The sequence below is a fragment of the Cervus elaphus genome, chromosome 21 (assembly GCF_910594005.1).
Source record: "Cervus elaphus chromosome 21, mCerEla1.1, whole genome shotgun sequence".
Classification (NCBI taxonomy): domain Eukaryota; kingdom Metazoa; phylum Chordata; class Mammalia; order Artiodactyla; family Cervidae; genus Cervus; species Cervus elaphus.
In genome coordinates, this window is record NC_057835.1 from 25,309,755 (window position 1) to 25,331,945 (window position 22,191).

Below are 22,191 nucleotides of genomic sequence, written 5' to 3' on the forward strand. Positions count from 1 at the left end.
CCATGAACTGTAGCCTGCCAAGCTCCATGGGGATTCTCCAGGCCAGAATACTGGAGTGGGTAGCTTTTCCCTTCTCCAGGGGATCTTCTCAACCCAGGGATCAAACCCAGGTCTCCCACATTACAGACGGATTCTGTACCATCTGAGCCACCAGGGAAGCCCATTTTTAATGTATGATAGACTTTAATACATCAAAGATAAATGTATCATTTAAAGGGAAGACTGCTAATACATTAAAAAGACAATATATTATGACCATGATGAACTTATTCCAAGAATCCAAGGATGGTCCAAGATTAGAAATAGAATGTACCTTCCTTAACCTTATACGGCTTTCTAATAAAACAAGGGGGAAAAAAAACCCCACCAGATAAACACTGTAATGGTGAAATGTCAACCATTTCCCAGAGACCAGGAATTAACCAAGGACGGCCAGTGTAACATCTATCAACACTCAGCACTGCACTGGGAGGGGGTGGCAGGGGTGGGGACCCATTCAGTGCAAACAAGATGAAGAAATCAGTTAAGGTGGCTGGATCCAAAATTAAGGGACAGAAAAAGAGAATCTGGCAGTTGCAAGATCAATTCAGTCCATAAACTATAAAAACATTATAAATATTTCAATCATGGTTAAAAATTACAGAACGTCACCACATGGGGAAAACTTCCAGGTCAGTCCCTCTCCACAATCCCACCACCTTCTCATGGTTATAAATCTAATCTGGTATCAGAGTTCCTGGAAGTGAAAGTAGCTTAGTCATGTCTGACTCTGCGACCCCAGGGACTATACAGTCCATGGAAATCTCCAGGCCAGAGTACTGGAGTAGATAGCCTTTCCCTTCTCCAGGGGATCTTCCCAATGCAGGGATCAGTCTCCCACATTGCAGGCGGATTCTTTACCTGATTTCTTGGAACATGGCATTGAACTAGATCTCCTAAGGCTCCCCATTTTCCTGAAGCGGGAGCAGGAGGTGCTCAGGAATCACGGACAGGGGCCGTCGGCGTGTGCAGGGCTCCCTAACGCCCAGTGCAGCCTCAGCTCAAACCTCTGAACGTGAGGAACCGGCCGCCTCCTGTTCTACCAGAACCAGTAATACCACCATTAACAGTACTCACGGGTGATGTGGAAACACAGGGCACAGCAAACAAACAGTGTATATAAAAGACTAGTCTAGAAACCACAAATCCCCTTTCCTGAGAGAGGTCTGCAGTAAGCACCTGAGCGAGTTCTTTCTGCTCGTTGACCAGTCGGCCGCAGCTGGCAATCATCTGGTCCAGGGCGTACAGCCTGTCCTCCAGGCCCTTGATGGCTTTCATGTTCTGATTATCGAGATTGGCAATAGTCTGACGGCATTCTGCCATAAAGGGTCGAATGATCCGGGGATCAAGCTGAGTGACATGGAAATATGTATGAATGAAATTTTCAGCCAAGAGCTTAAAATACATTTCACACTATTTTGATACACATCTTTAAAAAAAAAAAAAAAGTGATAGTAAAGATTATAGAAAAGTGGAAACATGAGAAATCGAGGTTATATTTCTATAAGGTCAAGAACAGGGTAATTACAGTATTACAAAAACACAATTTTTACTGATTATATTGGGATACTTAAGAAGCAATCAAGTGCCAGGCATACACCTTTCAACTCAAGCCACAATTCATTCAATTCTCAACAGCCCCACCGAAAATTCTATTTTCAAGGTCTTATGAAGTAGAGCAAAATTAGTAACAAAAACATATTCTTTGGTCATTACCTGTCTAATCAATTCAACCTCCCCCCTAAAACATATCAACATCTTCAAACCTCCCCCCCCTTGACAGTATCTTTATTTTCAGTTTGCACTCCTCCAGAAATCTTGTTTCATCTCTACACTTTCTTGCTGTGTAATCTCTCCTGTTGCTGGACTTTAATCCTCCTAGTTTCCAGGAATTTATGTAATTCAGGAACCCAAACATTTCTCTCCACCTGCTCCTCTCCGCTCAGAAGAACACTGCACACTGGTGTTTTCCATGCAGACGGCCCTACACTGGCTGCTCTCAGGGTACGTGTGGCCCACCGGAGACCACCTCCTCCGGTTTCAGTGTCACCTCCGCTGGACCCTGCTCCTCTTCCGCCTCCTCCATAAACAGGCGATCCTGGAGGGTTCTGTGCGGTGACCCATTTCTACTACTTCTCACAGGGTTTCAGCAGTGACTGTAACCAGAATAAGGTAACTCTCAACCTTTTTCAACCCTTTATCTTCCCACCAGTGTCCAATCCATGTTTCTGCCTGTCTGCTAGCATCTCCACGTGGACATCAGCCACGATCACTGACTCATTAAGAGTTGTCCTCTGCTCAAATTCCTAAATGGCTTACTTCTGCCCAGAGAAACAGAACTGCAGATGAATGAATCCTGAGTTTCTCCAGCTAGGTCTCTGTTCATGCTGACTGCCCAACGAGCTACTGAAGCCCACCTCTGCTCACTGTGAGCAGTCCAGTCAAACACATCTTCCCTGAACACCACCGGCTAAGGGACCATAAATTATTTATTTTTGGTATAGTGTTCAGCACGCTGACAACACATGGAAGCAATTAAAAATGAACTATTCTACAGCTACCTAGAATTCAGTGTAGTCATAAGCAGCTGCACTTCTAAGATCATGAAGATGTCAACAGCCCTTATTTAACACGGGAGGCATCTGCCTTGTACGACAGCTAACTGTGTGCATATGTGAACATTTTCTGTTTTCATGGTGAGTCCAGTGCACACATACCCAAAGTACTGACTAACTATAAATTATTAGGGTGACAAAAGGCTATAGAAGATGACTAAAACAGATTTCATCTTGGGCAAAATTACGACACATAAAACAGCAGTGCTTAAGGAAGAAAAAAACTCCAGACCATATACTGCTGGTTACAATGTTCCTGTATTTCATAACTCACTGAGAGAACAACACAAGTATACAGACGAATATGGAAGAGTGTCTTAAGACTCGTTCAATTCTGTAGGTGTAAATGAATGTGAATTTTCATCAAGCCAGACAAGGATTACTGTTTCTTCTCCCTTGTCATATAAAGTGAATAAAACTTGAGGCTTTGCTAGATTTCATTCAGACATGCAAACACACAGCCACCTGTAAGCCCTTTAAAAAGAGGCTCCCATGGCCTAGAGGCCTGTTCTCAGACTGATGTAGAACTATAAAAAATGACACTTCAATCATTCTATCACAAGCACATGACTGATTTTCCACAAACACAAATGGAATTTTCAGGCTACTAAAATGTCAATAGTTTGAATAGAACACTAGCTTTCATTCATTTCTGGCAGTAATCTTTGCATAATATATTCCACACTTCTCTACCCTGGCAAACATCTTAACTGAAGCTTTCTTTGACAACAAATAATAAACGGCCAAAATGAAAGCCACGCCCACAGGACATCATCAAGGACGCGGGTACTGAGAGAATGACGACTCAGACTGCACTCCGCCTTCAGCAAGAACAGAATGTTGCTGTTTCCAGGGACCCAGACCTGTGTGGCCTTTCTCCCAACAGCCAGCCACAGACCAAGCCTCTGTCCGACTGAGAAGTTCACCTTCATGCACTGTTTCATCTGGTCCGCCCCACTGACACACGTGCCCCACCAACTTCCTCTCAGGCAGCCAAGATTTTCTACCACTTACTGAACAGGTCTGAAGAGCTTTACTCCAGATTTACTCCCCAAGTTTAAAAGCTTTTATAAGTGTACTTGGGGAGAATATAACCCTAAGCACAAGTCACTATGATTACAAAATACAAGTAAAACAACAATGTCTAAGTTCTGACTTTTAAAATATCTCAGGTGAATCTAAAATTACTTCTTTTAAACATCAGAGGCCAGTTGCCAGGGTGGGGTGGGAGCCCGATTAGAAAGAGGCCCACGGGGTTTTCTGGGAGGTAGAACAGTGTTGTCCTCCTTTGGAAGCTGGTTCCTAACCACTCAAGACTTGTGTATTTCACTGAATGTAAATCATTTTCGGTGTAAAACAATTTAACTGTTAAAGATATAAGCAAAATTATATCTCAGCATAGCTGCAGAGACAAATTACAGGAGATATTAAAAAGTCCAAGTGATACTACAGGACCATGAAGAAAAAAATTCTAAGTAGCACCACCACCACCACTGGAGTGGACACTTCAAGGCTCGGCCCTGCATAGAGATTTTACCTACATTACCTCTAGTAATCTTTCCAAATTTGCTGTCAGTTTCATAAGTATTAACATTATCCATTAAATGATTTGGTTTGTCCAAAGTCCTACACGTGGTTATGAAGTTTCACTCCAAGGCTCAAGGCACCCTTTCTCCCATTACTGTACAGGAAATACTTAGTGTAGGCGATGTAACTTCAAGTGGCGAAAACAACACAGTGACACAAGAGATCAGACTAAGACTGACTCCTCACCCTGCTCATGGAATCAAAGCACTTCCTGACCAAGGACTCGACGTCATTAGGCCTGTCCTGCACGTTGATCCAGTCCAACAGAGAAACATTAAAGAAAGGCAGGTCCCCCTCTTTAGCCTCTACTGCAGCTGCGTCCTGCTGGGCAGGGCTTGGACAAGGCTCCCTCACATCTTTTCCACTTTCAGCATCTGCGGTGTCTGGGGCTACATGCTCCACAGACGAGTGAAATGAGGTTAAAGAGGGTTTGCTCGTTGCTGCAGGTGTATCAGGAGAGAGCACCAGTTCAGTGGAGGTCTTCGTCTCAGCCTTTTCTGAGCCTTCGCGTTCAGGCAAGGAATCCACTCTCCCCAGACATTCCCTGTAACTGTGTCTGGTGAGGCACTCCAACAGTGGAATCTTGGCCATGACTGAAACCGCAGTTCCTAAACTTAAAGTACAAAAGACCTGTCAGTAAATCATGGGACTGTTCAAGTTAGAGGTTAGCATTTTGAAAGGAAGAGGTTATCACTGCACAGAATTCTCACCCCCTCTCTCTTAGACTACATGCATCTGAGCAGTCCACTAGGTGTCCATTAAAGAAAGCAGGGAGGAGAGTACCTTTACACACTGAGACCCTCTAAAGCAAAGGTACCAAGGCCACACCATGCATACGGACACTCAGTTTTTAAAAGTCAAACTTATAAAAAAGATTTACTATAGCAGTCCCCTTAAAGTTTAATGTTTTGTCTCTAAGCTAATCAAACATTTGAGATATAATGAAAGCAGAGGATAAAATTAACAGTTTTATTAGAGATTAAGGTTAACTCTTGGGGTTATCACACCTTGAAAGTAGACAGACTCGCAGATAGATACATGTTGTCAAAAAACATAAAGCAAAGATGAAATCTTGACGATTTAACTGCTATAAAAATATATATAAAATCATTCGTGCTCCTACATTAACATGTGAGATGACTAGCCCCTGCCTCGCACCCCTGAACAGTTACTTGAAAAGGTTATTACAGAAACTTTTAAAAGCTCTTTCCAGTCTTAATCACTCTCTTCCTTTCCAAGATGTGTCCCACTGTCATCTCAAGACCAAAATGTTCTAAATATTCATACCACAACCTGAATTAATAAGGCCCACTTGACTTCAAAAAAGAACATGCTACTTCTCTCCAACTCTAATAAAAAATTTAAGAAAAACCGAACAAAAAATGAATACAAGACACTGAAAGCATACATGTACACACACAACAAAGGGCTACATTTGTGTGGAATTATTGCCGTATTTTTTACATCCATTATAGCCCTTTTAAAAAAGAACCAATGGGTATCAGAGGCTTACATGCAAAGAACCAAAAAAAAAGAATCTAAATGAGAACTAGAACACAATGGCTCTTTTCCATCTTAGCAAGCCTACATTATATGGCAATATTTAAAAAGAAAAAATTTTCTTTGACTAGCATTTGAACACTTTTCATTTGCATTTTGCCTCACTTTATTGGTAGCAAGGCAAGAAACAAAGATTCTTGGGTTTCTAAATAATTTCAAAGTATAGAGTCTTTTACATAAAGAAAATACAAGAAAACAAAATGTGGTAAATCCATATAATATGTGGAGGATAAAACTAACCATAGTTTTACAAATTTTATACTCCATAAAAGTCATTATAAAAGTCTCAAAAAAATAAACCTCAATTATAATAAACATGTGGCCTACTAGAAATGAAGTGACCATTACTAAAAGTACTGATAAACTGCAAAGATATTTTAAACAAACATCTTATTATCCATTTTAATGGCAAACATACTGAGTAAGTTTTAATTTGATGTCTTCTACGGATTGCAGATAATTTGAATAAATACTTTCAAATTTGAAAAGCAGCTTTTGGTAGGAATTTGAGCAATCTTCCAGATTGGCCATGATTGCAGCCCAGCCTTGGTGCTGAAGATGTTCATCATGGACCAGACCTTCACAGAAAGAGCAGAGTTTCTTGGCAACTTCATACATTTCCTATGTTGGAAAAGAAGAAAAAAATGGTAAGAGAAGGTAATGCCTATGTACACGTCTGCACATGTGTACTTAAGTGCATGCATGAATGTGCTCTGAACTCATGTCAAAGGAAGCACTGTTCAGGACTGTTCTAAGTTTTGGCTCCTGCCTGCTGCCATGGTAACAAGGAGGAACTCACACCTAGGGGAGGATACAGGGCTGGAGGTCTGCGCAGAGTCAGGCAACAATAACCATCAAAAGTATAACTGTGAATTTATACAAGGGAATACTACATGGCAGTGAATACAAACCTGCAACTACACAACTGAGTCTCAGGAACATTGCACTGACTCAGGTCAGTCACAAAAGGAGTCACTGATCAACTTCACGGAAGAGAATAATGGGGACTGAACGCAAGGGAATACACAGGAGGGCCATGGCTGATGCCATATTTTAAAATCTGTGTTCTTTTTTGTGAACACTTTGTGAAAATACAATGATAGTGAATATCCAATTGTGATACGTGCATTTTCAAATATTTATGTTAATAAACAATACTCTATTATTAATTTTACTAATAGTAAAGACAAAAGTCCAAGGTCACACAAGTAACTGGGAAATGTGACTCTGGAGACTGCACTCTGGATGGTTAGAATACAGAGCCTGGCAGTCCAGGGGTGAGGAATACAGGCTCTCACTGTTGGGAGCCCAGGTTCCATCCCTGGGTGGGCCAACTAAGATCCCACAAACCCCGCGGAATGGCCCAAAACACAAGTCTCTAATTGCTGATGCGGTGGACAGTCTGAGCCGCAGGTCACAGTCTTGGTTACGTACAGCAGCTTTTGGGGGAATGCTACAACCTGAGGTACCTTCTTCTCTACATTTCCCATTCTTCTTTCTCCTTATTTTCTTACCTACACCTGGACAGTGATCTTTCCGAGCAAAACAAATAAAACCCTGCAAACTCCCCTCATTCCCCAAAAGCAAAAATGCTTCATCACAGCAATTAACTAATTAAGCTAGTGAACACTGTGATTAGAATATGATCAAGAACATTAAGAATATCTTTCCATTTGTTTATAATGTTTTATGTTCTAGAACTGAATAAGCTTTTGTTGATGGTGCTATTGAGAATGCAATATATTTCCCATTTCTATTCTAAAGGAGAACCAATAAGAGAAATATGAATAATGTTTATATATTTTTATCACATACTCCAATCAACCTTACAATTCTTTCTGATGTATTTTTATTATATTCTCTCAAATTTACCAAATATACATATTTATCATATCACCTAAAATGGATGTTTTTAAATGGCATGCAACTGTATAACCTATCTTTATTAGTTTATTTGTAGACCAATAAAAACAGAAAACATATCTAAAGAACTTTAGTATATAAATTCAGTTGACAGATTGGCCTTTAAAAATAATGCTGCCTTCTAAAAACCATTTCCAGACCCTTTAATGTTTATTAAACATATTTCAGAAAGATGAGAGATGAGGTTCTCTTTTTTACGTTGCATCTTATGCGAAGAATGAGTCAGTTTCACAAATGCATGTACTGCATTAAAACAGATTGCTAAGAAATATATTTCAGAAAGCAAGTATTCATACTTAGTAATAGTTTATTATTTTACTAGTTTATCTTCATAAAAGGTAAATACTTATTGGTTGATTCTAAGACATTTTTTATGTCTGAAAGCAACATGTGTCCCCCTGCTGATAGCTTACAGCTAGTATTACAGCAAAGTACTAGCAAGTCAAAAACAAACACAAATAAACAAAAACGAAACCAAATGACTGGGAAACAACCCATAGGGTTTGCAAGCAGCAATACGAGTATGTATCAGGAAGAAACTGGGTTCTCCTCTAGGACCTGACCATGGATACAAGAAAGAACCACACTCCTTAAGCTCTCTGCCTGTGTCTGTCTACCTGAACACAATTCAAGCAATGTTCTAAAGTTATCATCTGCATATCATCCTCAAGGAAAGATGGTAAACAAATGTTTCAGATAGTTGTTCTGCGCTAAGGTCCTGTAACTGTAGAATGACTAACAGTGTGTACCTGAAATTATAAACCAGACAGAGGCATCACAAAATTATCTTTTCAAAAAGTTTGCTATTTTTCATGTTTTGGGCATGCTTCTATAATTTAGACTGCTATGCTATTTAGATTTGAATGCTTTTAGAAGTAATCAGTTTTTTAGATCATTTGCTGTTGCCTAATTGTCCACAAAAACATTACCAATCATTATTTTGTTAAATACACCAGTTTTAAATTTTAAACTGTATATTAAAAAGCAGAGACATTACTTTGCCAACAAAGGTCCATCTAGTCAAAGCTATGGTTTTTCCAGTGGTCATATATGGATGTGAGAGTTGGACTGTGAGGAAAGCTGAGCGCTGAAGAATTGATGCTTTTGAACTGTGGTGTTGGAGAAGACTCTTGAGAGTCCCCTGGACTGCAAGGAGATCCAACCAGTCCATCCTAAAGGAGGTCAGTCCTGGCTGTTCACTGGAAGGACTGATGCTGAAGCTGAAACTCCAATATTTTGGCCACCTCATGCGAAGACTTGACTCATTGGAAAAGACCCTGATGCTGGGAGGGATCGGGGGCAGGAGGAGAAGGGGACGACAGAGGATGAGATGGATGGATGATATCACCGACTCGACGGACATGAGTTTGAGTAAACTCCGGGAGCTGGTGATGAACAGGGAGGCCCGGAGTGCTGCGATTCATGGGGTCGCAAAGAGTTGGACACAACTGAGCAACTGAACTGAACTGAAATGTAAATAATATTACAATTACCACTGCAAGCTGTGTCCTTGAAGCAACAGTGTGAAAAACGGCAGGCATCATAAGGGACTCTTCGACTTTTATCTCCATGTCATTTTCTGTTGAAAAGGTAGTTTTAGGAATAGCAGGTAGACGCTCAGACAAGATCATTTCCTTGTTAAAAAGAAAAATTGGATTTGTGTCCTAGAGAAGTAAAAAACAAAAACAAAGAACTGAAATAAACTGATACAGACACAGAATATGCCCACTGCCCTCTGTGGGAGTCAGACCCCAGCTCCCAGCCGCTGGAAAGCTGGAGCCCGCCCGCGTCGAGGTCGGGCACCTACCGTCCCGGCGCTGTAGGTGCACACCCTGCGGTCGGCAGCCATGCACTCGCCCCCGTTGACCACCAGCACCTGGTGCTGGATGGCGATCTTGTACTTGCTGTGGATTGCATGCTTCAGGTCAGCCACACTTCAGAGAGGGAGGGGGGCAAAATCCGTTATTTACATTTGCCTGAGGACGGCCTTTCTCTTTATCAAAGTCACTCTGTGTAAAAATATCTGACAAATGAACTTCAATCAAAAAGTTTCCCCCCAAACCGTAGTAAGATATATAAGCTTATTGTTTCTGCAACTGGATTCCACAATCAACAAGCCAATCATAAACAACTACAAGGTCAGTAAACCACCCATGTGCCACATCTAACGCTGAGCCCACGAAGTGCAGCCAGCAGAAATATTTATTCTGTGATCTCTACATAACTAGCAACGCTGCTTATATTAGCGTTTGTTAAAATCCTCATGTGATGTGGAGAGTTCAACAGACATCCCATTACATAAAACACGTTAAGTGGATACCACATGAAAATTGCTCCCTTTTTCTCATCTTTCAAAAAACCATTCAATTACAAGTCAAATCATATTTGACTTTCAAATTTACTTTCAAAAAGTAATTTCATCCATTAAAAAAGATAAGGTTTATCCCAAATTTTACTCTATCATTAACAAAACAAACACTACTGGCTTTATTCATGTAAAATAATAAAAACAATGATGAAAAACCATAGGACTGGTATATGCTGGTTTATACAGCTAGCAACAATCCCCTCAGCAGTGCACTGTGAAATTCAGGAAAACAATCAGCTATGAAAACTTACTTCTATTAGACTGTTTTGGTTTGAAATCAATTTGTTTACTGTGAAAATATAGTCACACAAACAACAAAGCACAACTTAACAAATTTAATGTTAACATTTTAGAGAAAGATGACAATTGTACATGTAAACAATGAGGACAAAAGATTTAAGACTTTCCATGTTGCCACTCTTATTTAACAAAGGAACAGTATCTTCAAAATCAAATCTTTAACTTTCTACATGTACAAAATGAAGAACTGATGAGAATCAAGGAAAACACAGCTCACGTTTGCACTGTAAGTTCAGTGTCAAATGTCAGGGTGGTTCCAGTGTTCACCAGAAATACATACAACTTCATGATGGTTTCCTGGATTCTGTAAGCTTACACCTCACACTCTGATACGGTTACTGAAAGAAACAGACAAGAGAACTGGTCAATTTACAAACACATGCATAAATGCGGTTATGTTCCCGTAAGACAGAGCACAGTTATAATACACAAGCAACAAAAAAAGAAAATAGGATTTGATGTCTAACATGGCTAACTGGACAATTCAGTAAACCTGGTGCTTAAAAAATAATAATGAACAGTAATGAGGCTAATGAGAGGCATAACTTCTATCATGAAAAAAAAATAATTGATTTCAGGAAGAAAGAGGCCAGGAGTTACAACATTAGATGTATATTTCACACTGTTCTCATGTACCACACAACATTAAGAATAAAAATTTAAAATGTGGTCAAACATTTTTCTAACTCCAAAAGTTCTCCCCACTTCTTCCTTGGAACAACAACAAAAAATAGCTTTAAGGTTAAACTTACTAACAGCAAATAAGAGCCACCACTTGCAACAGGAGGGACAGACTTGATTAATCCAAGTTCCATCTCTGTGCTGAGCTAAGAAACACTCCACACAAGAAACACTGGCCCTAAGAGCTCATCACTTTGTGGAACAGCAGAAAGTGCATAGGATATCTGAATATTTAAACCAACTCTGCCACTACCCAGTTATCCAAGTCAAAACCCTACATATAAATAAAGCTTCCTCATCTATGAATAAAGGGGCAGATGTCAAGAGATAGTATTTTATTTTTTAACAACTAGAGGTAAAAATCCCCAAGATCAATGTAAGTAATGAAAGATGACAAAAAACTAAATTTTCAGAAACTAGTAGCTATCTTTCTTTATGCTCTTTCCACATGAGCTTAGAGTAGAATTATGAGGGAAGAAGGGGAAAGGAAGCAAGGCTTTAAAATTAATGTTTCCAAAATCATTATTTTAAATGCATTAGATCAAAACTCCATTATAAAGGCAGGAACTGTGACTCACCGGCAGGCACTGTTAAAAGGACTACCACTGTTGTTAAGAAGCAGATTACAAGTGGCTTATGTCTGCTTTGCTTGATATTGGCAACTGAATGGCATTACTGGTTAAACTCAGTGAACTAGAAAAGAAAAATTTCTGGATTATTATACAGAGAAATAATTCAACAATAACAACAGCATGCTCTTCTGAAAGAGTGATCTCTACTCTTCTTCACTGAACCACAAGCACATGACCTTAACCTACACCATCCCATTAGAAGACATCAGACAAAGTCCCCAGAGAGCTCCCCAACACTGTCGAAGCCTACAGTCCCTTCTGTCTTTAACACACAATGATCCCCATTACTTGTATATTTAATACTTACAGTTTCTTCTGTAAAAGAGGAATAAGGGTACCATAGCCCCAAGCCTCAAAGCCAGCCCCTTGAACATGGGCAGGGCCTGGGATCTGTTGGAACCACTGAAACTCGGCCAAGGTAACAGGAGGTCATTTACACGACAGCACCTCCTCAACATAACCTCCACCTTGCCAGCTGACCGCTCCCACCCGCCAGCTTCACAGAACACGCTGTCATATGGAGAGGCCCACGTGGCAAAAAACGGAAGCCAGAGCCAGCAAGAAGCCTCTGTTCAGGAACCTGCAAGGAGCTGGTTCTTGACAAGCATGACAATTCCTACTGAACATCAGACAAGACCCCACCCCTGCCAGAGACCATCACCGAGTCTCCTGAAACAGAGCACCCAGCAAATGTGGAATAATAATATGTCTGTGTGTTTCCAACAGCTAGGACTGTGGTACTTCTCACATACAGTACCAATATCACAGGGGCATCGCAGGAACACAGTGATAGAAACCATCACACCACTGAGCAGACAGGAAGTGCCCTTGCTGGGCGGCTGCTCCTCCTCCCCAGTGTCTGGCTGGGACCCCACCACCTCCCGTGGCACCACTGCTGATGACCAAACCCGGCTGCACGCCTCCCTAGACCCGAGTTCGCTATACAACCCCACCCCCAACAGCTCTGTCACCTAAAACCTCTCTTTACTGATGGAACCAACAAACCCCATCTCTCACGTGCTGTCTTACAGACCATCCTGTCTTCCTCATAGGTAGGTAAACAGCAGTAACAATCCAGTTAGTAGTAGTCTTATTGTCTACTGACCACCGACTTTGACTCCTGAGGCTCCTGTGTTCATGAAGCCCTCACTTGTCTCTGACTTCCATAAAAGTCTCTCAATCTATTCCCTGCATCCTCAACTCCTCACCTCCCTCAGCACCCTCCCACTGTCCTCAGGGAGGACGGGGGGGGGGGGGGGGGGGCGGGGGGCGGGGCGGGGGTGGTTGTGTGTGTAATGTGGTTCCGCTCCTCAACACCAACCACCATCAGGATGACCTTCATGGCAGCAGCCACCATTCATAAGTGTTTATTTACTGTGCACTAGGTCACTGTTCTAATAAACTAAATGAAATATTTCATTTGATCCTCACAAGAAACCTTTAAGCTGAGCTTCCCTGGCAGCTCAGATGGTAAAGTATCTGCCTGCTAATGCAGGAGACCCAGGTTCGATCCCTGGGTCAGGAAGATTACCCTGGAGACAGGGTATGACAAACTGCTCTTTTTGGAGAACCCCATGGACAGTGGAACCTGGTGGGCTACAGTCCATGGGAATGCAAAGAGTCAGACATGATTGAGCAACTAATACTCACACACACACAGAATCCTTTAAGAGGGATACTATCATCATCCTCAGCTCACAGATAAGGAAACTAAGAAATCAGGGCTTCAGTAATATCACAGGATCCAAGCCCAGACAGTCCAGTAAAACGGCAGACACTGTATGGCGTCTTCCTCTCCTCCCCTCCCCAGGTTTCACTCCCAAATGCCACACTGCTTAACTCTGAACAAAATGAGCTACTTCAAGTCTCTGAGGCTCTTCCCCAGCCTGGACCCTCGTTCCTCTGCCCACTGTGATCATCACCCACCATGATCAACTGCAAACCCCCCCACCCCAGTACACACACACACATTTTCTTTCATGGAGTTAATCACACAATCCTGCCATTCGCTGTGCTGACTTCATATCCACTGCGCTACTCTGCTGCAGATACTGGGATGTTTCTCCACACTGTTCTCACCTCTCTTGAATAACAAGCTTCTTTAAAGCAAGCATCCTGCACTCCTGGAAACCAGCTCTAAAATACTTTCTCAATAAAATGAATGAATAATCCCACACTAGCAAAGAATTCGGAGAAGGCAATGGCAACCCACTCCAGTACTCTTTCTTGCCTGGAAAATCCCATGGGCAGAGAAGCCTGGTGGGCTGCAGTCCATGGGGTCGCGAAGAGTCGGACACGACTGAGCAACTTCACTTTCACTTTTCATTTTCATGCACTGGAGAAGGAAATGGCAGCCCACTCCCGTGTTCTTGCCTGGAGAATCCCACGGACGGCAGAGCCTGGTGGGCTGCCGTCTAAGGGGTCGCACAGAATCGGACACGACTGAAGCGACTTAACAGCAAAGAATTATCCTATATGCCTGTGAAGACTGTGGAGAAGTCACATAATTGACACTGACCACAGGATTCTTCAGCTAGTTCCCTAAGGAAAATCCCTAAGGTTTTCAACGTTGTCATCTCCACCAAGGATAAGTAAGATCACCTACACTCACCCCACTACTGATCACAGAACAGGCAGTTACTCCCCAAATGCACGCCAGCGGCTCTACGCTAACACTGAGAGACGTGTTCCTGTCCCACTGCAGATCAGAACCAAATCCTTAATGAACGAAGGGCAGGAAGCCAGCAGACTGAAGTGATGGATAGCTGACTGTCAGGAGTTCCCAAGTGGCAGAGCCAGTCAGGGTGAGTAATGTCAGTGCAGACCCCTGCCCGCCCTGGAGGCTTGTGGTGTGAGAGAAAAACTGAACAATCACAAAAACTCTACATGAGGATTTCATACTAGAGCATCATCCAGTATATCTTGACTCATCAATTACTTGTCCTTCACAAGTAACTGTCTTTCCACACTATTACAAATACTTCATAAACAGCAACACTGACACCCAAAATGCACTCCACATATGGGTGTGCAGTGGTTTCAGTCAAACCCGGACTTAGATGGACCAGGCTCCACAAGACCACTCTCCCCTGGGATCCCAGCCACAAGTCCGGTGGTGCCCGGGACCACCCTCACTTCAGACCAGCAGACTACAAGTTCAGGCGTCCCCTAGGCTCACAGAGTTCAGAAAGTGCTATACTTTGGATTACCGTTTTATCATAGTGAAAGGATACACATTAACGGTAAAAGCAAAGGAAGATTTGCATGGCAGGGAGTCCAGAGCGCTCCAGGTGCAGAGCTCTGGGGGTCCTCTTCGGGGTCAGGAGGGACAGTCTTGCCTCCTCCTGGTGGGGATGTGCAGCCCACCCATGTTTTATTGTGTTTCAAATGTGTTTAAAATGTTCATTAAATCCATACCTATAGATAAGTGACATATTTATCATTCAGTTACAGAATGTACCATGTGATTCTGTTTGTGGGTTTTAGTTTATCAACTAATACTGAGGGATGTATGTGTAGACACAAGCATTAAGAAGTCTGGAACAATTTAACATCAATTTTTTTAAAAGGCTATCTCTGGATGCTGGACTTTGGTCTCTTTAAAAATCACAATTGGGGGTTAAAAATACTTGTTTCCATTTTTGAAAAAGAAAAAAAGAACATCAAACAGTTACAAAGAAATAAAGGACCTGAAAACCCACCATCTCAAGCTGGTCCAGCTAAGGGACAAGGCTCCTCACCTGCTGGTCCTAGGCTGGCCTCCATCGGGCTCCCAGGGAGAACTACCCCCTCACTCCACACACTTCCCTAGATATGCACATACGAGGTAGAAGAGCACTGTGAAAAGAACGTGGATCCTGCGTCAGAAGACCTATATTCAAGTCCTGTTCCTACTACTGACTGTGTGACTCTGATGGACCTCAACTAACCTAAATTATTCTGATACAACAAAGCAGGAGACTTCCCAAGTCATAGGGCTGTGAGAACACAGAGAATGTATACATGCAGAGAAGGCAAGACAACCACCACTGAGGGTTATGAACCCTCCCAGACCTCTGCCCTCAGCTCAGGACTGGTGCTCAGCCATTGCAAGGATCTCCAACCAGAAACCACACTGTCTCTCAAACTCAGCAGGTCTATACTTCACTTCAGTGCTTTCCCTTTAAAACTGTTCCCTAACTTCCTCTGTGAACAAAACTATCACTCTGTTGCTACCCAAGACGTCAGTTATTTCTGTCTGCATCCTATCCCTTTTTTCCTATATAATCCAACCCCTGATTTTCCAATGACATAATCCTTATTTTAGAGCCTGGAAACTCTCTTCTGCTCGAGCCCTTCCTGAACTCGCCCACCACTTACAAGCACGTAGGCCAGATGCTCCGCCCCCTGGAGCTTGGCTGTGGCCACCGCAGGTCACAAACCTATCATCTGTTTCTTCACAGCCACTGCCCCACTGACCTCAGGACAGGACCCACTCCATACACAGTCTCCTTGGACTCCATCATCTGCCCACCCCTTTAAAGAGAACCCACCAACTCTGGCCTAAGGCTAGATGACCACTGAAATGGCGAGTCACCTGTACTTGAATGCCGACTCTCCCACGGAGACTCAGATGACCTCTGCACATCAAGAACTGAAATACCACCTCTGCAGAGAGGGATAGCAATAATGCATCTCAGATTACTGCACGGTGCAAGGAATATAATAACAACTCCAAAAATGGTGACAGCCATAACTTTACCAACATTTTAGAACTTCATAATCAACCCATTTGCCTTTCCAAAAGTATCTCCAGCTATTTCCCTACATGAAACCCATCCTCTCACTTTACACAGTCTTCCCATACTTGCCATTTCTGCTCATTTGAAAGTTACTCATTCAAGTGTGGTCAGAAAGCCCTTCTGGGTCCATCAGCCCTTCTGGAAGTCACCCCTGGTCACAGACGGCCCTTAGTCTTCCCTCTCTGACTCTGAACTTACAGAACTCTCTCAAGCTGTCAAGTCCTATGAAATATCTCATGTGGGGAGAACAATCTCACATCGTGAAAGGACATCTGTTCCTCCTGGGTCCTTCTGGGATACAGTAAGCTATAAATGAGGGGGTATTTTTAAAAACACTGATTCCAATGCATTTATTCCCAGAGATACAGGTGTTACAATTGTACTTTCATGCTTGTAAAAACAAGAAAGCATCTCCCATATTCGCGCAAGTGTCCGTCATTTATCACTGGATATCTGCAATTTCTTCTTTGAGGCAATACCACCACAACAATCAGGTCTGTCACTCTAGCTTACTGTCAACCTGTCTGATCCATTCAAAACTCAGAAACAGCTTCCTTACACGGGGAGACAAAGGGAAAGCCCCAGACAATAACTGACCTCCCAAATGGCACACAGCTGGTCATTATTCACCCTGTGTTTACTGAACACCCAACAAAGCCAGATTCTGGCTCAGATGGTAAAAAAGAATCTGCGTGCAAGGCAGGAGACTCAGGTTTGATCCCTGGTTGGGAAGATCCCCTGGAGAAGGGAACGGCTACCCACTCCAGTATTCTTACCTGGAGAATCCCATGGACAGAGGAGCCTGGCAGGTTAAAGTCCATGAGGTCGCAAAGAGTTGGACATAACTAAGCAACCAATACTTCTATGCCAGGTGTTAGGAGTCCAAAGACCCTCAAGTTGCTCTCAAGTCTAGCAGACCACATGAAATGTGGATAATGCTGGACAAGGTGGACCAAAAGCTTCAGAGAAAGAATAAGTAGGAAAACTTCTGTCTGATTTGCAATTCTGCAAACTGTAATTCGGCAACTGAACCTGAGGGCCACGGGTGCTGCATCAGTGAAACTAATGGTGTTCACCACAAATGGGAGTGTCCAGGTCACCCAGGGACTGCAAACTGGGCTTCAACCTCTCCAGATCAGATTTATTCCCACCTGATCCTCCTCTTTCTCTGCCAAGAAAAGAAAAAAGAAGGAAAGAAGAGTAGGTCAGCCATCTTCCTCACACTCCCTAGAGAGCCTTTCCAGAAAGGTCCAGGGTGCTGTAACCAGACCTGATGGGAGGACAGCAGGACAGGAATGGAGTGAGAGGGAGACCCCTGGCAGTGTGGATAGAGCTGGGCCTTTGGGGTCGTCCTCCAGATACAGGAAGTATACATGGACAAAGTAGTTTCTCAAAAATGAGGTAACAGCACGCATACACGCAATCTGTTTGAGCTGAATAGCGCAATAACACGAGACTCTCTCCTTATCAGTACATATAAACGTATTTCACACTGTGGTGTCCTGACATTCATAAAAGCTGCGGAAAACACATGACTTAAAGATAAATTGGAATTGATTATATTAGTAAATAACAGTCTAAAATCTGTGTCCCGATAGAGATTATTATTACTTTATCCTTAATGTAATTTAAAAATCTTCATGTCCTATGGCTGATTCATGTTGATATTTGACAGAAAACAAAATTCTGTAAAGGAACTATCCTTCAATTTAAAAAAAAAATAAAATTTTTTTTTAATTTGCATGTCATTTGATAGATTCTCAGAATAACTGTTAAAAGATGCTACATCAGGACTGCACATGGTAGTTTTTAAACAATCGCAAATGTGAGCTTCCCATGTGTCTCAGTGTTAAAGAATCTGCCTACTAATGGAGGAGACCGAGGTTTGATCCTTGTGTCAGCAAGATCTCCTGGAGGAGGGCATGGCTACCCACTCCAGTATTCTTGCCTGGAGAATAACATGGACAGAAGATCCTGGTGGGCTACAGTCCACGGGGTTGCAAGAGTCAGTCACGACTTAGTGATGAAACAACGTATGACACTGTCCTTAAATGTAAATGTGAATTCTGTTTGTTTAAAGTCTAACGTCTCACACAATAGTATCTACAACATTTTCTAATCTTTCACAGCATGTAAATGCATAGCAGTATCAAAAAAGGATGCGAGCAGCTGGAATTTGCAGCATAATGGTTAAAAACACAGTCATGGAAATATTGACTAATATTTCAGTATTCTGATGATTACTAGCCAATTATGTGCAGCATATGAAAGAAAAATATGACCTAGATAGTCCTGAACCAGTCACAATTACGTTCATCTCTAAGCACAATTACAAGCCAATAAAGTGAGAATTTAGGGACTTCCCTGGTGTCCAGTAGTTAAGAATCCACACTTCCACTGCAGGGAGCGAGGGTTCCATCCCTGGTCTTCCAGGGAACTAAGACCCCACAGGCTGCATGGCAGGACCAAAAATAATTACAATAAAAAAATTTTAAAGGAGAATTCAACAGAGAGCAAAATTGGAGGAACATCCCATAACCCTCAGGGAAGTCACTAAATAGCTGGAAGAAGGGGTGTATGGAGGTATTCAAGCACTGTGCCTGCAAAGAGCCACTTAAGAGAACAGCAGCTTCACTGAGGGATGGAGAAAGGCCACCCTCCCAGGGCCCTGAACAAGAGGCCCAGGTTACAGGTTTCTCAGGTCCACAATAACGGAAGAACCACAGCAGTGTAATGACAGGCATAGCAAGTATGGAATCGTCAACCCAGCACTCCGCAATCTGCTCCTCCAGCACTGTGTCTATTTCAGTGCATCTCAACACAGTGTGAACTTGCAACTGATCTTCCTTAAAATTACCAGTGTCACTGCCGCTTTCTACAACTTCACACAAAGCTTACATATAAAGTTCCCCTTGTTCACTGCTCATTGCTAGAGTTAAAACTGGGTCTTGCTGGGGTTTAACATTTCATGAAAATAATGAATGACTCTCAATCTAAACTGCTTCCCAGATTCACCAGGTTTACTGAACAAACCACTGTGCCTCCAAACATAGCAGTTTACAGGATGCTACTCTCCTCTAAGTATCTGTTGAGCCTCCAGCAAACCACCTGTTCCTACTGCTCTCCCCTCACTCCTGTCTGCCCACCTTTCAGTAATCTCTCCTTTCCCTGTATATGCCAAGGACCTCAGAGCTGCTGCAGTTTCCTTCTAATCCAAGATGGTCAGAAATAGTCAGCTTCCTCACTTCTCTTGGGTCTTGCCTTCAGATTTCAGACAATGCTTAAATAGTAACTGACTGTATACAGGACTTCAATCTCCCTTCTCTTACTGGGCAAAGACAATATGGTACACATTCCTGTAAGCCCTGCAGAGACGGCTCCATGGTCTGCCTCCGTAAGGAAGCAACAACCACCTGAGTGAGTGAGTGTGGAAGGGGGCTGCTAGACTTTCACTGGAGGTGCCTGAGCCAGTGTTTTCTGAATACAAAAAGTTGACTGGGGTTACCAAACAGTACCGTCTGGATGAGAACATTTTACTACCCACTGCTTTTTTTGAAAAGTTCCACACATCTGCAAAGTAAAGCATAAAGCAGGTGTTCAAACATTTGCTGAATGCAGGAGAGTGTAAAGATGGTCTCAAAATTAGAGGCCCAATAAGAGCTCCTCTCAGGCTTCTGACTGAAATGAACAAGCTTACATAATAAAAATTTAGGTTCAAAAGTGTGGGGCTTTTTGTTTTTTTTTTTCCCCCTCCCCCAAAAACAAAGGTCTTGTGCCCTCTGCCCCTTCAATGAGTTTCATTTGTTGGAAGTAAACCTGCCCTGTATTCTGACAGTGTGTGTGTTCAGCAAGGGCCAGAAAAATGCGGCCCTCCTCTCCTATCATCCAACATCTCCACCCAAGAATCAGGCCAGACACAATCCTAACCGTGACAAACATAAAGCATTCCAAACAGACGAAATTAAATTACTCTTTTTAAAACCGTGTCTGAGTTCGTATCTGATTTCCATCAACAGGCATTTACCAACACAACCGTTTATCAATATAAAGCACCCTGGTTTTATAAAACTCTAGGTTTTAGACACAATGTTAAACACTAAAATGTTGAGAAAATATGTTCATTCAGACCATATTCTGTTGTTACAACATTAAAAACAGAAAGGAGAAAACCATCTTCAGATCCCCAGGAGGGCCTGCTTACAGATCCAATCAGCCGCCTTCCTCGACGGCCCCTTGCGTCTTCCCACAGGAACACCGGACCTTGAAGAACCCTGTGTGTATCAAACATGGAAACGCACCAACGAGACTCCTCATCACGCGGGCTGTCTACCTCAAATTGAGTACCCCTCCTAAGCTGCTAACCTCCCCACCCTGTGAAGAAACCACACACACACAAGCACCACCCACACACGACAACCGAGAAACTGTACAATACGGCGGCTAGCAAAGCAGGCCGGTCCTCCTGCGGCCCGCATCCTGCTGCCCGCGTGGGGTCTCCCCTCTCCGGCTTAAGGTCTCTCAGCCTCCGTATCCACCGCGAGCACCGCGGCCCGCCCCGGCCCGCAGGCCCCGCGCTGTGACCACACGGCAGGAGCCCGGTGCGGGGACTCGGTTACCAAACAAGCCCCAGCGCCGCGGCGCGTCCAGCGGGGAGCCGGGGAGATGCACACCCCCCCCACCCCCCCCCCCCCCCCACTCCCGGCGGGGACGCCCGGCTCCGGCCGGGGAAGTTGTGAAATCCGCACATACGCCCCGGCCCGCACCCACCCGCGGGCCGGCGGAGGCTGAGTCATTCCCGGGAGTAACTTTATCCGGACGCTGCCCTCGGGGAGCCTCGCGCTCCGGGGTCCGGACATAGCCGTGTCTGCGACCCTCGCCCCGGCCTGCTCGCCGTCTGACACCTCGAGGCCCGGCCCGGCGGCGAGGGTGCGTCCCGGGCCCCGGCGCTCCCGACGCCGGCTGGGAGCACCGGGAGGTCGGGGGGCACTGGGAGGTCGGGGGCACCCAAGACTCCGGGCCGCACAGGCCCCGCGCAGCCGTCCGCCTCCGCTTCCCGCCCGGGGACCCGCGCCTGAGGGGCCCGACGCCGCGCTCACCGGGCAGCGCCTCCTCCTCCGCCGGCAGCAGCAGCAGGGCCCGCGGCCCCCGGCACCATCTTCCGCCGCCGCCTCGTCCTCGGCGGCGGCTACCAACCGCCCATCCGCGCCGCCAACCGACACAACCGCCGGCGCCGCCGAGGCAGCCACCTCCGGGCACGGGGACGGGCAGGCCCCTCGGCTCTGCGTCAGGGGCCGGGGAAGGGCGAGCCGCGGCCGGTCAGAGCCGAGGGGCCGGACGACGGAACCCGAGGCAGCGCCGGGCTCGGTAGGGCCGCGGGCACGGCCGCCACGGGTTTGTTATTGTCGACTCCGGCCCTTCCTGCGCGGGGCACGCCGGGAAGCGGGCGGGGGAGGGGCGGGCGCGCTCAGCGCAGCTCCGCGCAGGCCCGGAAGTCAGCGGGCTGCCGGAAGTCGGCGTGCTTCCGGGTAGGGCCGGTTCCAACTGTCCTGGCACCTGCTGCTGCGGATGCCGGGGTTGGTGACCTGGGAGTCCTCCCGTGACCCCGGAGACTCCGCCGGGCGGTCTGGGACGGTGCTGGCCGTCGTCCGGGCGCGAGTGCCCCAAGGTGAGCCTGACCTTCTCCACTACAGCGAGTGGCCCTGCGC

At 44.5% G+C, this 22,191-nt stretch overlaps 1 protein-coding gene across 1 annotated transcript in view; it reads right to left on the minus strand.

Moving 5' to 3' along the window:
- RB1CC1 (RB1 inducible coiled-coil 1) overlaps positions 1 to 21,919 on the minus strand; it is a 41,138-nt gene extending 19,219 nt beyond the window's left edge. Inside the window, exons 1-8 of the mRNA XM_043879301.1 lie at positions 21,583 to 21,919; positions 11,652 to 11,766; positions 10,610 to 10,730; positions 9,532 to 9,658; positions 9,218 to 9,388; positions 6,220 to 6,422; positions 4,428 to 4,854; positions 1,219 to 1,389 (exon numbers count right to left, since the gene is read on the minus strand). Of these exons, the coding sequence (XP_043735236.1) occupies positions 1,219 to 1,389; positions 4,428 to 4,854; positions 6,220 to 6,422; positions 9,218 to 9,388; positions 9,532 to 9,658; positions 10,610 to 10,680 (1,170 nt within the window). The 5' untranslated portion in view covers positions 10,681 to 10,730; positions 11,652 to 11,766; positions 21,583 to 21,919. The remainder of the gene's footprint in view (positions 1 to 1,218; positions 1,390 to 4,427; positions 4,855 to 6,219; positions 6,423 to 9,217; positions 9,389 to 9,531; positions 9,659 to 10,609; positions 10,731 to 11,651; positions 11,767 to 21,582) is intronic.
- Between the last annotated feature and the right edge of the window lie 272 nt (positions 21,920 to 22,191).